Source organism: Gigantopelta aegis, chromosome 3 (assembly GCF_016097555.1).
Source record: "Gigantopelta aegis isolate Gae_Host chromosome 3, Gae_host_genome, whole genome shotgun sequence".
Classification (NCBI taxonomy): Eukaryota; Metazoa; Mollusca; class Gastropoda; order Neomphalida; family Peltospiridae; genus Gigantopelta; species Gigantopelta aegis.
Genome location: NC_054701.1, coordinates 51,012,833 through 51,030,066, shown reverse-complemented (window position 1 = coordinate 51,030,066; position 17,234 = coordinate 51,012,833). Strand labels below are relative to the sequence as shown.

Genomic DNA, 17,234 nt, shown 5'->3' with positions numbered 1-17,234 from the left:
ACACTCTCTTACTGGTCGCTTCATGTACGTGAAATAGACAACACTCTCTTACTGGTCGCTTCATGTACGTGAAATAGACAACACTCTCTTACTGGTCGCTTCATGTACGTGAGATAGACTACACTCCCTTACTGGTCGCTTCATGTACGTGAGATAGACGACACTCCCTTACTGGTCGCTTCATGTACGTGACTACACTCCCTTACTGGTCGCTTCATGTACGTGAGATAGACAACACTCCCTTACTACGTGAGATAGACAACACTCCCTTACTGGTCGCTTCATGTACGTGAGATAGACGACACTCTCTTACTGGTCGCTTCTTGTGGTGAGATTCATGTACGTGAGATAGTACGTGAGATAGACACACTCTCTTACTGGTCGCTTCATGTACGTGAGATAGACTGACACTCTTACTGCTCGGTCGCTTCATGTACATACATACACACATACATGTGAATACACAAACACAAACACACACACACAAACACACACATACATATACTACTCAAAAGAATTTAAGGGTCAGACGATATTTTCGACATTATTTTCTGAATGTCAATTATATTAGCTAGACCATAATGTCACGCATGGTATTGTTCCATTTTGACGAAAGTGGGTCTAAGCAACCCATAAACGAATTAAAATCCACTGTCACTGACACTGTCGACTAGTTCTAATGGCGAAAACATGCTTACATTTGCACGTAAAGTGCCCATAACTTGCTTTTTCATAAAACGCTTCATTTGCACGCTTTGCACGTGTATTCCATGTTCCCAATGCTGAATTTCCGTATAATTGGAGCTTGCGTTCGTGTAGGTGCACACTCCAAATTCGACAATGGTACGACTTCAACTGACTATCGAAGATCGAGGAAGGGCTATTGCTTGGCTTCAGGATGGCAATACGCAACGAAATGTTGCTCTGAGACTTGGTGTCAGTCAGAGTGTCGTTGGCCGACTGTGGCAACGGTACCAAGCAACGAATTCTGTTCGAAATCGTCCACGTTCGGGAAGACCCCGAAGCACTACAAATAGAGAGGACCGCTACATTACCAATATGGCTCTACGTCAACGCACAACCACTGCACGCCGATTACGTGACAATCTGCGGACTGCGACTGGAACTCGAGTGTCTGATCAAACCATACGCAATCGTCTGAGAGCCAATAATCTACGCTGCCGTCGCCAGGCTGTTCGACCACCACTCCTACCACGTCACAGAACGGCCAGACGTCACTGGTGCACGCTTCATCTGCGGTGGCAACGTGTTCAGTGGGGTCGAGTGATATTCACTGATGAGTCCAGGTTTAGTCTCCAGTTCAACGACGGTCGGGTTCGTGTCTACAGACGTCCTGGGGAGCGCTTCGCTGACGTTAACGTTAGACAACGTCACCGTTTCGGTGGTGGCAGCGTCATGGTGTGGGGCGGCATCTCTATCCACCACAGGACCCCCCTCTATGTGGTGGATGGCAATCTGAATGGAATCCGCTATCTGAATGAGATTATCCGGCCGTTGGTTCTCCCAGGCCTTCAGCAGATTGGCGGCGGGGCAGTTCTGCAGGATGACAATGCCAGACCCCACCGCGCCAGGGTGGTAACGGACTTTCTCAGACAACAAGGTATCGCCAGGATGGATTGGCCAGCATATTCGCCTGACTTGGCCCCAATAGAGAACGCCTGGGACGAATTAGGCAGGAGAGTTCGGGATAACCATGCCCCTCCGGCCAACCTACATGATCTGGGTCAACTTCTTATGGCAGAGTGGCAGGCCATTCCCCAAGAGTTCTTCAGACGTCTGATCAACAGCATGAGGCAACGATGTGTCAAGTGTATTCGCGCCAGGGGTGGATTCACACACTATTAAACGGGTGTTCTAATGTGTAAAATCCATGTTTGACAACCTTCAACTTTGACAGCATGTCATGTGACTTTCTTTTATACAGTGACGTTTATTTGTGGTTTTTTGTAAATATGGAACAATAAATAAAAAATTTGGTGTAGTTTACAACATCAATCTAATACACTCTGAAACTTATTTGGTTATAAATTTTTGACCCTTAAATTCTTTTGAGTAGTACATACATACATACATACATACATACACACACACACACATAGTCGAATCTGTATACAACGGCCACTCAAGGGACCTGTCAAAGTGTCCGTTATGGACAGGTGTTCGTTATATACAGGAAAATAAAAACACCTGAAAAATTTCATGATATTACTCTATATTTTATATTTTTATTTGACTAGCATCAATTACATACCTTGAAATACACTACCTTTTAGTGTTGAAGAGCCGGGTGTAAGCTCAGTGCCAGCATTACTGTACTCATTGACAGGTCGCCTTCCAAATGACCGACAACATCACCCACAACGGAAATGCAGATACCATGAATGATGCACTGAAACGTGTACCGGTTTTGTTTGAACTAAAGTAAAACAATCTCTCTATTCTCAGCGTTGTGACTGCGACAGTAAAATATATTCATATACCGTTATGGCATGTTCAACTGCCCATTTTTGACCCAAACCCCCCTCCCCCCCCCCCCCCCCCCCCCCCCCCCCACCCCCCGCAAAAAAAAAAGGTGGTCAATGTATTTTGTGGCCATTAAAGACGGTCCAACCATTCATTTTTGTCCAAAAATAGTGGCCGCATAGGACATGTGGCTGTTATATACAGGTAAAATAAAGAAGAAAATGCATTGGGCAGGAATTATGGTTGGCATTATGGAGAGGTGGCCGTTATATACAGGTGGTCATAATATGCATATGCATATGTATATGTATATGTATATGCATATGTATGTATGTATGTATTGATATATGAATATAGTATATGTAGGTCGAGTTTGACTATTGCATATGTAGATATTAACGCATTGGCGCATATAGGGATAATGAAATCCTTTCTGGCCTCACAAATTGTCTCATGCCGTTGCTGCGATTCGAACCTCTGGCACCGAATCGCTAGCAACTTGCCACGATACGTTCTGAGTTTTCGAGTGACCCGTAATAAGAATCCTCTTTAACTCAACCAGACCTACAAGCCACGCGGTCGAACCTGCTTACAAGTATGAAACAGTAGGTAAACCTGGCACTGGCTAGTATGTAATGATGTATGAATATCTACGTATTACCCATATAGTTAAAAATATCTTGGTACATATCAAATTGATACGTCCCACTTGGCATTAATTAAATTATAAAAAAATTTAAAGTAAATTTTCTAGGAAACCTATTCTTAATTAAAACAAATTATACACGCAAATGTATTTACAATTCTTTTTTAATGGACGATATCTACTCTTCTCAACAGAAAGGGCAGAAAAGGCAATATACCGTCTGCAAATCAAATATAGCAATTGAAAAAACAAAAATGAAAACAATACTAACCGTGGTGTGAAATGATTTGGTGTTGTCGATCGTGCTTGGGTGAGGTCACGTGACATTCACCGGATGTTAATTCAATAGAGAATAATACATGAGTGGCCGTTAGATACCATTTATCTCACGAGTTGTTTTAAAATGTATCTAACGAGCGAAAGCGAGTTTGATACGTTTTTAAACAACGAGTTGTGAGATAAATGGTATCTACTGGACACGAATGTATTATTCTATTTCTTACATATCCTCAAAAACCGGATTTTAAGAATTATCGACTTTAAGTTTTAAGCTTTATCGACTAAAAGATATTTACAACCCTTTGTACTTGTAGCGGACTTACGCGTCACAGTGTAATAGATTTTCACCATGCTGGGTTTTTTATTTTTATTTGACGTATGGCATTGGTGACCTGGTCATCACCTAGGAGCAGCCAGTCGTATGTCTTGAAATTGTTAACACACGTACGTGTGTAAACAACTATGTGTTATCAAAAATAATGCATGGTGTTCTAACTAACGGGTGTGTAAGAAACATGCTTCTCGGTTTTATAAGTTCTGCAAGTAAATCGAGACTCAATATCGGCATTTAAAGGCACATTCCTGAGTTTGCTGCAATTTTTAAGATGTTATCGACTAACAGTTTTTAACAATTGTAATTACATATATAAAAAAAACAAAAACATTCTGCATAAAATATTAGTGGCTGTATATTCAACGTGTTTCTGATCGTTCTGATATTTGTACTAGGTTAAATTTCATTTTATGTCCTAAAATATTGTTTTTTCGTACGTACTAAATTATTTGAAGACAAAATCCAGTTTGGGCTTCTTACAAATATTAAGAGGACCAGAAAGACATTAAATATGCAGATACATTCTAAACAAGAAAATATATTTAATATGTAAGTTTAATCGTAGAAATATTTTATTAGTCGGAAACATCTTACAATGGAGCAAACTCAGGAATGTTCCTTTAAGGTATAAACAACTTAGTGAAACTAATGGGTTTATTGGTATGTATTGTCATTGATTAATTTACCTGTTTTGAACCTCTTTATTATTGATGAAACTGATGAAAGGATGATGACAAACCATGTTAACGTACGCAGAGAAAACAAGAAATGTGAAACAAGTTGTTTCAAACAACATGCGCGTGCAGATACCACAAACGTTAGGAACCTTCGGCGATAACTAACTTGGAGACGTATTACATCGTAGCGTTTACGACCCTTTCATAAAGGATCATATAATAACTATAGGATTATCCTGCAAGTCAGTTTATTCAATGTTCAATACACTTTACGCAGAATACTTAAAAACAAAACAAGCAATGCATTGCACCTCCAATCCAAAAAGAAAATGAAAGCTATCAACCATGAGATATGTTAATGCCCCAAGTAGAAAAGTAAAAATCATTTAAACTCATGTACGTTGTTCATCTTGCAGTTAAGGCGGTCATATTCTGGGCCCATATTTTCGAAGCTATCTTAGCCTACGAAATCGTAAAATCATCGTAAGCTATGACGTCACTATGGCGTGTGCTGTTGTGACGTCACAACCTACGACGGTTTTACGATTTCGTAGTGCTAAGATGGCTTCGAAAATATGGGTCCTGGTCTACTCAACTTCAGATATTCCGTGCCCTCGCACTCTCCCTCTCCACTTCCGACACCTACAAACATACATAATTCTTTTTTTGTCTTTCTTGTTTCAGTGACGTTGCCGACAAGATGGACGGCCACCGTTTCCGCGTGTTCTCGGCCAAATACAATGTGAATTACCCTAACACGTTCATCACCGGGGGATGGGATAACTCCGTTCAGGTAGGCCGTATATACAGTGAGTAAAGCGCTTCTCTTAGCAATACTTCCATGAACGTCAAACATGACCACGTCTAGTTATACTTAAATAACAGTATAGAGTGTGGACAATCTCTACATAGCATATTGGTGGCTTTTCGTCAAAAATAGTTTGTCATTTGCGTTTTGAAATGTAAAGATTTATACTGTGAACTACAGGCCAATAATAATTTCAATTAAATAACTTAACATATTAGCAGAATTGTTTTTTTTTAGAACGAAAATGTGTAAAGGGTGATATGCTAACGCGTGACGTCACTTATTGTGTACATGTTTTGAACTCAAATCTAGTCACAATTCTTTGATATGAAGGAAATGTGTGATATTTTGATGGCTGTTTCTACTAAGAATTCTCGAGGAAGCCACTGTTTATGCCGAGTAGTCGCACATTACAATTGTAATATGCTCTAGTGATTTATGCAAATATTATATGTGGGATAAATGTAAACAAAAATAGTGAAATATGGCACTAACTGTTTAGGCTCTACCTAGTGCTTTTGCCAAATGCTATCGATATAAGTCATATTCACTACACTGGAGTTAGATGTTATGGACAGCAGCACAATAACCAGTATAGCAACCTATAGTCTTGATCGACATCTTCCTGTTTCTAGCTTTAAGTGAGTGTAGTTAACGTAGTAGCATGGAGTTTTTAAAATGTCCCTAATACTATGTAGACCTCTGTAAGTATCTTGCTTAGCAACCTGAAAGTAAACAACTCTACCTTAAATACATAAACATTGACATGGTTGGTATCTTTATATGTGCGTCAACTTTATAATATACTCCACGCCTATAGCAGTCCAAAATTAAATCATTTCTATGTAGTTTGGATCAGTGCTCCACCGTCAGAGTTCTGGGGTTATAGTACTTCATACCCAGTGGAACATCCAGGTGTATCAACAAATCTGATGTTTTTCCTGCCTGTAGGTTGCCAGCATCTGAGAGAAAGTGGATACAGGTTAATTTCATGGTAGAAGAATGCAACAGAATCTATATCTCTTCATTGTGAAGACTTATCAGTTATTAAAGACATTATTTTTAAAGCTTTCTCTGCACCGCCTATCCATGCAGTCTCTCGTGTATTTAATACCATGTATTCTGAAAACTTGTCTAACAAAGGGTTATTACCATATTTGCTAATTGGCTGGCTGAAATGAAGAGTTTATTATTCTAAGGCCTTCTTGGATGATGGTGCTTTAAGGTTACATCTCAAACAGGTCACGGAGGAGGGACGTAGCCCAGTGGAAAATCACTCGCTTGATGCGCGGTCGGTTTGGGATCGATCCCCGTCGATAGGCTCACTGTATTATTTCTCGCTTCAGCCAGTGCACCACGACTGGTATATCAAAGGCTGTTGTATGTGCTATTCTGTCTGTGGGATGGTGCATATAAAAGATACCTTGCTACTAATGGAAAAATTTAGCGGGTTTTTTCTCTATGATTGTGTCAACATGACTATATGTTTGACATCCAGTCAGGTTTGAGATCTCGCTTAGTACCACTGTATCTCAATACTGAAGGATTGTTGAAGGACTCCCTTGCCATCGTCCAGCCATGGTATGAACCCGTACTTTCAGAAGAAACATGCTCATCCTTTTTCAACATTTCTATCACAAAACTGTCACATGTTTAAGAAAACATGTATGGTCCATGTTGCGTGTAACATGAACCACAAAAGCTCACCAAATGACAGAGAGATTCAATTCATCCTGAACCTCCCAAGAGATTATCGAAGGTATTCCATGGCCACTTTTTGAGATAAAGACAGCTAACATCATAATGGATTTGTTTACAGCTTGGGTCAGTGGCCACGTCCACTGTCTACAATGACATATGACACAGAGTAGGCAATCACTGGCTAAAACAGGGATCTTTCTAGGATTCAAACAGTTTGTAACGTTCTTTACAACATACGAGCCATTTTTCAGCATTTCCAACGTATATGTCTTCTGAAGAAACTGGTAGAAGACCTGTATTTTAAAATTTATTTTAAAACGGCATATTAGCTGTATAACGTGTAATAATTTGATTAATATTATAAATATCTGAATAATAATAATAATAATTACCCATTTATTCTATAACCTGCTTGGGAAATCCTCAAAATATTTAATTCATACCTTTTCAATACCTTGAATAATAGTATTGTTTGTATGGTACCATTAATGGTAATGTGAGGATATTATCCACATTTCCAATAGCTATATGTTGTATGTTATGATTATGTTTAAATGTATTGTCTAACAAAGAAGAAGCTAGAACGTCAAACTAAAGTATGAAAATATTGAATGCATAATACTATTTTTGAAAACTGGTTTCCCTCCAAAATCGGTACCCATTAGTTCAGTATGAATCCATCAGTTCGTTAACCATTATTTCAGTAGGAAATTACCACTCGTCTCAAATATCATTCATATTAAATGTTCCTTATACTGGCCATTTTTAATTATGACGTCATGAGGGCTACCTATTTTTAAACATGTGGTTCTTGAGAATTTTGTTTTAATCTACACATTGATGTGAGTCTTTGGTAAAATATGAACACTTTTGTCCAGCCCGTACCCCCAAAATCACTAATAGACCTCACTATTAACACACTCTTGTGTAATATGGCTGATAGTTTACTTAGCTTATTTATTATAAATTAAGCTCACAAACCGATCATTCTAGTTTTAATGTTATTTTTTAAAGTGTAATACCGAATACGCCAAAAATCATGGAGTATTTTTTCTTAACTCTCAAGATATTTCTCAAACAACTTTAATTATGTTGCCTTGTTTTCTGAGCCTTACAGAAGGAACAATACTGCTTTCAATTAATTTAATTTAGCGCGAAGCCGTTCATACATAAGTGTGTAAAACTGTTTTGGTGTTTATCGTCGCATGCACATAAATAATATAACGTTCAATTCTTATAATTCCAAATGCATTAATATTGACATTATACAAAACTATATTAAAAAACCTAATCGAACGCTATTCCACAATGATTTACAACTGTATCAATACACAAATAAGGGAATTCCCTTAGAAAGTTACATTCGTTTTTTTTTCCCCGTGAAATCTCCGATTCATTATAATGATTTACATAAGGTATTATACATTTTAATTTTCTGAATCAAATGTGGATAAAAAGTTAGAAAATGTTAAATAACTGAACATCAACAGATCACGCAAAAAGTGTTTTTTCTAAAAAATATCAAGCGATAAAATTAATTAAAAATTGAACGATCTATATATTTAATTGAAAGATGTGTTGTAAAGCGGTTAGAGTATGAATTTTGAATTAACTATTTATAAGATTTATCAATTACTATATTAAAAGTGAATGTGAAGACTGACTTGAAAGGGATAAAGTGGTTTTAGTGTTACTGTGTGTGGATTTCAGAGGAAGTTTGTGATTGTGTGATATTATTCTCGGAAAGGACAGGTAGCGTAACTGTGCACGAAGGCGTATGTGTTGTCAATTTGGTGTTTTTTGTCAAATGTGACAGAGCTGCGCCCATGTCTCTCTTTTGATTTGTTGAACATTCTCTGCTATAACTTCTAATAGAAGCTTCGCTTTTGTGGCCTGTCATATACATTATGGAAAGGCTTCCGAACGTTACAGCATGTATGCTAATACTATCACTAACCTTAATCCTAAGCCTAAGCCTGAATGAACTGAATGCTGGAACGTTTGGAAGTCTTTCCATAGAAACGATGGAATTCTCGGGGATTCCGGTGATGACGTAATTGATAGAAAGTAGTTCCGGTAATAACATTCTGTTTTTATTTGTTTACCGAAAAAGTGCAGTTTTCATGTTCATGGAAGAATGAACGTTTTTTTTGGTGTTTTTTTTAGATTACGTGATAGCATTTTAACTAATCCAGACGTCTATTACCAAACAGTAATTATATATATATATATATATATATATATATATATATATATATATATATATATATTCATACACATACATATACATACACACACATACACACACACACACACACACACACACACACACACACATACAATTATTTGCTTACTGATTCTTAAAATATTATATGTACAAATTATTATTATTTAAATAAATTAAAATCTCACGTTGCTTTGTTTAAAGGGACAGACTCTAGTTTTTAAACACTAAAACATTTTTTTATTTTTTAAAAAAAATAGTTTTAGAGCCGTTTATGATAACTGAAATCAAATATTACTTATATTTTATTGTTTAGATTATCAATGTCCGTACAACCGAAGTGTTTCTGGTCATCCTGGTGTTTCTAATACCACAAAATGCATTTGTCATATTTTTAAAAACGCATGTGCGTCTGAGAAGTAACTGTTGTGGAGCCGAGTTATAGTTTTTTAAAGGATGTTTTCCTGTTTCAAAGTCACAGCTTCTTGTTTCACTCTATTGTAATTTTATCCAAATGTGTTACAGGTTTGTAGATTAACTAAACGTAGTGGGTTGAAACTAGGCTCTGCGACTTTAAAATACAGTTTTACAGAGAGTCCTACGGAAGAAATACTAGTTGTCAGGGTCGGAGCTAGGATTTTTTGTTGGGGGTGGTTGGCAACTGAGTAGTCAATAGTCTAAAACTCATTAAAACGGTTAAGATGAGAATTTTCTTTAAGTTTCTATAATTTTTTTCTGGGGGGTGGGCGGACTGCGCCCCCTGCTAGCTACGGCCCTGGGCCCCGTTCCACGACGCGATCTTAGCCCTAAGTTCATCTTAAGTGCATAGGGTAGCTCTGCGCTTAAGGTAATCTTAGGACTGAGATCGTTTCGTGGAACGGGGCCCTGGTTGTGATGTATGGTTTTATTCTAATAATGCCCTAACATTATCTAATGGAAAGGTTTTGTTTACGCCCGGTGTATAACTCTTTTCCAGTACTGGGATGACCGCCAGCCCCATGCTTTCAAGTAAGTGAATTAGTTTATAACGTTTTATAACTGTATTTAGCCTATAACTTACCCATGATATCCATGTCATAAACCCATGTGATAATTTGGTGTATTAACCCAGTTAATAATGGTATGTAGATTTAAAGGTATATGCAAATGTGCAAGGTCTCTAGATAATAATGTGTTGCTGTCAATGGGTCATTTGTTTACACGCCAACAAGAGCTGTACACCTGAGCGTAGTGTTTTTATAAGATTTAGTTCAAATCTGTGACTAATTTGTGCTAATCGTGATGACGTCATATTACCGATGGAGGCGACTTTAGTACTGATTTACTAAATATCTAATGAAAATGTTATTTTAGAAGTGTTATAGAATAAATAGAATTCGCTACTCCTGTTTTTTTAATACGTAAACTATCAACTTCGTCTGGTTAATCGGTTTTTGTCTCGGCAAAACCTCGGTTGATGTTTTCCATATTACAACACACTCGTGACGCTGACTAATTTATTTTAAAAATATATTAAGTTTTATTTATTTTATTTTTGTTTTGTTTTGTATAGATTTCTAACAGTTGTGAACGTTATATTCATAATTGTTTGTTGTGTCACAACTACACCGTAATATAATACAAGTTATCATAAATAATCAATTAATGTTTTATTAAATTAATTAAAAACACGCATTTGTCATTACGGCATGTGATCAGCTTACACTCGTAGTAAAAATGTATGAATGAAGAAAGTAGTATCAATGGAATGTCGTGTCGGCCAATCAGAAAGAAATGTACTCTTACAACAGCCAATCGTTAAACGACAATGCCAGGAGGACATACCATTTAGTTATGACATACGAGGGAAATCGTACGATATATATGACCCTCGTTATGCTGTACCTCGTAGGTAATAAGATTAATTATTAGATATCCTAATTGGTTATGTTATGCTCATTTAACTAGAAGTGGCATGAAAGTTAAGATTCCATTGAGTTTTGTGTTTTGTGTATTGTGTTTTTGTTGGTTATGTTATTGTTATAAATCCAAGTGTGTTGCGTGTGCGTGTGTGTGTCACACACACACACACACACACACACACACACACACACACACACACACACACACACACACACACACACACAGTATCAGGTCGTTTCGCCCTTATCCAGGTTTGTCCTCCAAACGGGTCGTTTCGCTCCTTCCCCAATAGATTTTTTGTTCAGCAAGAAGCTATTTTAACCGAAAGGGAAAGAAACCATGTGCATGTCATGTACACTGTACATTCAATAACTAAATAAACCATGGCAACGAGCTATGGCTAAAGAACATAACAGTACGTAATACTTACGGCTCTTCCTGTAGTAATATCGTAGTAATATGTTGAGTTCATTGATGGTAATAATATATGGTAGTGATGAGAATAGGTTGGGATTTCATCATCGATAATCGGTTATAATCGGTTGGCACCAACCGATCAACTTTCGATTACACAATCAGTTAGAATTCTATGACCATAAGAAGGCTTTGAATTATAAGAACCATGTACCTATTGTCGTGTGTACCTTGCAAATGACTAATTGTACCTTTATTAACAATTTAATATAATTTTTCTTTATCTACACATGAAAACAAACGCAACCCACTGTAGATTTCCTTCTATTTTATCATGTAAACTGGAGGAACAGTTACAGTTCACATTTTCCCACACAATCGATTATGGATTTTTACAATCGATCATCACGTCGTAAGAGCAAATCCGATCAGTTTTCTATTACAATCGATTACAGGAACATCACTAATATAGGATATTTTATACTTGATTTCAATTATTTTAAATTGATTTTTGTGCTATATCATAATAGGGGGTGGAGGAGGATGTGATAATTAATTTCGTTGTTTGTGTCTGTATAGTATTACAGAAACAATTTTAATATGATTATATTTAAACCAAAACTCCATCTACGTGAAGGTCCATGCATTCACAGAAAAAATGATAATTGTTTTCAAAATTATATCCACAACTGCACGTGGAATCGGTGTAACAAATAGTGGTTGCCAGACTCTCCTTTCAAACTCACCTGTGGACATTTTCACAGATGCAACAAATATAACCCACCAAAACATGGGCGTACATAGGGGGGTTCGATGGGTTCGACCGAACCCCCCCTGAAATCGCTTTTTTTATAATTTAATATATCTGACATTGATATCTGACATTATTATATTTACTCAACATAGAAATATATGCCCAATATCTCTGCAATCTATTTTGGAACCCCCCTTTTCAAAACTCAACATAGAAATATATGCCCAATATCTCTGCAATCTAGTTTGGAACCCCTTTTTCAAAATCCTATGTACGCCCATGCAAAAACAAAACAAAGTGGTACGGCTCGAGGTTGCCAGACTCTCCTTTCAAATCCACCTGTGAACATTTTCACAGATACAACAAATAAAACCCACCAAAAACAAAACAAAGTGGTACGGCTCGAGGTTGCCAGACTCTCCTTTCAAATCCACCTGTGAACATTTTCACAGATACAACAAATAAAACCCACCAAAAACAAAACAAAGTGGTACGGCTCGAGGTTGCCAGACTCTCCTTTCAAATCCACCTGTGAACATTTTCACAGATACAACAAATAAAACCCACCAAAAACAAAACAAAGTGGTACGGCTCGAGGTTGCCAGACTCTCCTTTCAAATCCACCTGTGAACATTTTCACAGATACAACAAATAAAACCCACCAAAAACAAAACAAAGTGGTACGGCTCGAGGTTGCCAGACTCTCCTTTCAAATCCACCTGTGAACATTTTCACAGATACAACAAATAAAACCCACCAAAAACAAAACAAAGTGGTACGGCTCGAGGTTGCCAGACTCTCCTTTCAAATCCACAGACTCACAGATACAACAAATAAAACCCACCAAAAACAAAACAAAGTGGTACGGCTCGAGGTTGCAGACTCTCCTTTCAAATCCACCTGTGAACATTTTCACAGATACAACACAGGTTGCCAGACTACCACCTGTGAACACTTTCACAGATACAAAAATAAAACCCACCAAAAACAAAACAAAGTGGTACGGCTCGAGGTTGCCAGACTCTCCTTTCAAATCCACCTGTGAACACTTTCACAGATACAACAAATAAAACCCACCAAAAACAAAACAAAGTGGTACGGCTCGAGGTTGCCTGACTCTCCTTTCAAATCCACCTGTGAACATTTTCACAGATACAACAAATAAAACCCACCAAAAACAAAACAAAGTGGTACGGCTCGAGGTTGCCAGACTCTCCTTTCAAATCCACCTGTGAACACTTTCACAGATACAACAAATAAAACCCACCAAAAACAAAAACAAAGTGGTACGGCTCGAGGTTGCCAGACTCTCCTTTCAAATCCACCTGTGAACATTTTCACAGATACAACAAATAAAACCCACCAAAAACAAAACAAAGTGGTACGGCTCGAAGACTCTCCTTTCAAATTCACCTGTGGACATTTTCACAGATACACCAAATAAAACCCACCAAAAACAAAACAAAGTGGTACGGCTAGGTTGCCAGACTCTCCTTTCAAATTCACCTGTGGACATTTTCACAGATACAACAAATAAAACCCACCAAAAACAAAACAAAGTGGTACGGCTCGAGGTTGCCAGACTCTCCTTTCAAATTCACCTGTGGATATTTTCACAGATACAACAAATAAAACCCACCAAAAACAAAACAAAGTGGTACGGCTCGAGGTTGCCAGACTCTCCTTTCAAATTCACCTGTGGACATTTTCACAGATACAAAAAATAAAACCCACCAAAAACAAAACAAAGTGGTACGGTTCGAGGTTGCCAGACTCTCCTTTCAAATCCACCTGTGAACATTTTCACAGATACAACAAATAAAACCCACCAAAAACAAAACAAAGTGGTACGGCTCGAGGTTGCCAGACTCTCCTTTCAAATTCACCTGTGGACATTTTCACAGATACAACAAATATAACCCACCAAAAACCTAAACAAAGTGGTTCGGTCATGGCCTGCGTTGATCCTGGTTAATCATTGATCTGTTTAAAAAAAAAAAAAAAAAAAATAGCCCTGTTTACTGAGTAGCTGAAGAATGTCAACATTAGACTACGACATGCATTTAATTTCTTCAAAACAGAAAATGGCATGGATATTAAAATTTGTTGGTTGATTTGGACAATAAGTGAACAAGGTAAAACACTATTTCATCAAATCGATTGTACATTACAATGCTCGTATGCACACACACACACACACACACACACACACACACACACACACACATAAATATTTTTCAGTTACAAAATGTAACTACCAGGGCATATTTAACAAATAATGTTTTATGACTGTCTCTTTAAAAATCTACTTCTTTTGTTTGTAAAGAGATTACAGCAAAATGATTTTAAAGGACGTGTTTCTGTGTCAGTCTATATACAATATCATACATGTACACACCAGGCAGACCTGTCTAGTCCATTTATTTTGTTCCCAATCTGATTGTTTATTTCAGTAAATTTTCAGGGCCTCACGTCTGTGGCGATGCTATTGACATCGAGACGTATTCTGATACCATTGTTACCGGTTCCTGGAGGAAAGATAACGTCATACAGGTAATTCTACAACAGCCCACTGGCCAATTTCACAAAAAGTCGTAAACCTAGCTTTCCATTGTTTAGTACGTGCACGCAGGTGCACGACAGAAATTTAATTCTTGTGACTACAAGTAGCCGAACTCTACACATACTAAAACAAATTTTCTTCTTTTTTAAAAATATATTTTCGGGGAAGAATGACTCGACCCGGTCGCCACATTCTAGAGCCCCCTTGCCCCCTCCCCCTCGCTAAAATTCCTGCATTCGCGCCTGATATGATGTTTAAAATTCCGTTCTTTTGCCTTACCATAGTCGTCATCTGTAATGACGTACTTTGTTGCTTGAAGTTCGCCCTGCCTACCGTTACTGCACATTACTGCACAAGTCCAAAACTGGCAGTAACGAATGAAAATCTATTTCGTCCACAATTTGATGTAGCTCCACGGTGGTGCAGCTCCCCACAAGAGTTGTCGCAGCTTACCAAGGCCGTGTTCAGCCAAACACGCTGTAGGGTGTATACTACCAAATCAAATTCCATAGACGACAATAGTAATATATGTGGCTAAATCTCCTACCAGCAGCGTATCAATCGATATAAACACCACCGACATAAATACTACCATTCCTCCCCTCGCCCTTAAATTGAAACAGAAAAAAACTGGGGGGCAAGCTGCTTATTTCAGAGATAACGAGTAGCGTCTATGACTATCCTAGTTCCGCACAAAATTTGAGTACTTTTTTTACAGGCTACTTGACACAGTGGTACTAGTTGAAATCAACTTGCATACATTTTTCCCCCAGATTACAGGATTTGTGGTGTTAACTTTTCTATAAACAAAATCGGTGCACCTCGAACTTTGACCCAGTCGGAAGTTATTTGTTTTAGTACTACCTATAACAAGCAGTTAAATAATCACTAAACATTAAGCACCCCCAGAATCTACTGCCTAATGCACGGACGAAATATTTATTTCGATGTAGACTTTTGGTGTTTATTAGGTTAATTCCATTGATAAATGAAGAAAATTATTAACGAGTCAAATACACAGAGCCATTAACTTTACGTGTTTGTTAAAATCGTTTCCAGGGATGGCCTAGTCTTTTTAAACACATCGATCCACTACTTTGGAGTAGTTGTAACAATGTGGTGTAGGACAGATAAGCACAAGTGTTTAATAACAAAGTTTTAGCAAACGCAAAATAATATAATCGAGTTTTGATACACATATTTTATTGAATAACAACGAAATAAGTAAAACTTTATCACAAATATGTTCTGGTATAAACCCCTGTGACGTAGGTTAAAGGGCTTGACCATGTTTCCTAGTCCTTCATGTACAGAATAAACGAACGGAAACATGTACGGTATTGCGCTTTGCTTTCATTTGCTTGACTTCGCGGTATCGTCATTCGGTGAAATTGGTGTTGTCATAAACAACATAAATGCACAGTTAATTTAAAGTAATTGTGACGGTACATGCTCTTAATTTCTTTTCGCCTGTGGCGATATTAATTGTTTTAGAGGGCCGTGTGCAGTTCCAATATGCACTTAAGCCCAGGTGGCAAGTAGTTACGTAATACCTCCGCGAGTGCGGTTTTTACAACCGTGATTTTGGCGACTTGGCGTCATTAAGTCTGACGATCTGAGAAAAATATACCGCTTGGTCGCTGTGGAAATAGCACTTGTAGGGATTCGGTACCGCGATGTACCCCCAGGCGATACTGGGATTGTATAATAAATAGCTAGGGTTTTAGAGATATCGGGGAGAAACATAAGGAAGGCTCCAGGGGATCGCTGTCCGTCCAGACTGGTAATTATATATTTTTCTGCTCTGTGTATAACCTTGATGTGATTGATGTGACTTTAAATATTTTAATACTGTATTATACCAATATTATTTAGACGGTGCTGCCGGTCATCTGACGCAGTATACTGTAGGCTCACCATTCTGATATATATATATATATATATATATATATATATATATATATATATATATATATATATATATATATATATATATATATAATATATATAAAGCTTAGCCAGTCATCCTAGAGGACCTAGGTAAACTGTAGGTTATTGTCTTTATTGTGATAGGTACCAGTATTAATTCTGTGTTACAAGGTTACTGAATGAGTAATTAAGGGTTAATTAAAAATTAACCAGTTAGGAATAGAGTTGTAATTCCTTTAGTAATTAAGTTCCCCTGGAAGCGTTTCTCAATTATCACACGTTAATGAACGAGTAGTAAGGGTTAATTAAAAATTAACCAGTTAGGAATAGAGTTGTAATTCCTTTATTAATTAAGTTCTCCTGGAAGCGTTTCTCAATCATCACACGTGTGGGTGTTGTGTCACGGTGAAGTGATTAGCATATTGTGTAAACTAGACACGTAGAGATTAACTAATTAAGTGATCAGTTCTGGGTTGTTATTATTTGTTGTTGTTAATTAACTACTGCGGCAGTACATTT

At 37.5% G+C, this 17,234-nt stretch overlaps 1 protein-coding gene across 3 annotated transcripts in view; it reads left to right on the top strand.

The window, feature by feature from the left end:
- LOC121368199 (peroxisomal targeting signal 2 receptor-like) overlaps nucleotides 1-17,234 on the top strand; it is a 38,250-nt gene that overhangs the window by 8,487 nt on the left and 12,529 nt on the right. For all 3 annotated transcript variants that reach the window (XM_041492829.1, XM_041492828.1, XM_041492830.1), the window contains exons 4-6: nucleotides 5,105-5,213; nucleotides 10,130-10,161; nucleotides 14,677-14,776. In XM_041492829.1, coding sequence (XP_041348763.1) covers nucleotides 5,121-5,213; nucleotides 10,130-10,161; nucleotides 14,677-14,776 — 225 coding nt within the window. In that variant the 5' untranslated portion in view covers nucleotides 5,105-5,120. The remainder of the gene's footprint in view (nucleotides 1-5,104; nucleotides 5,214-10,129; nucleotides 10,162-14,676; nucleotides 14,777-17,234) is intronic.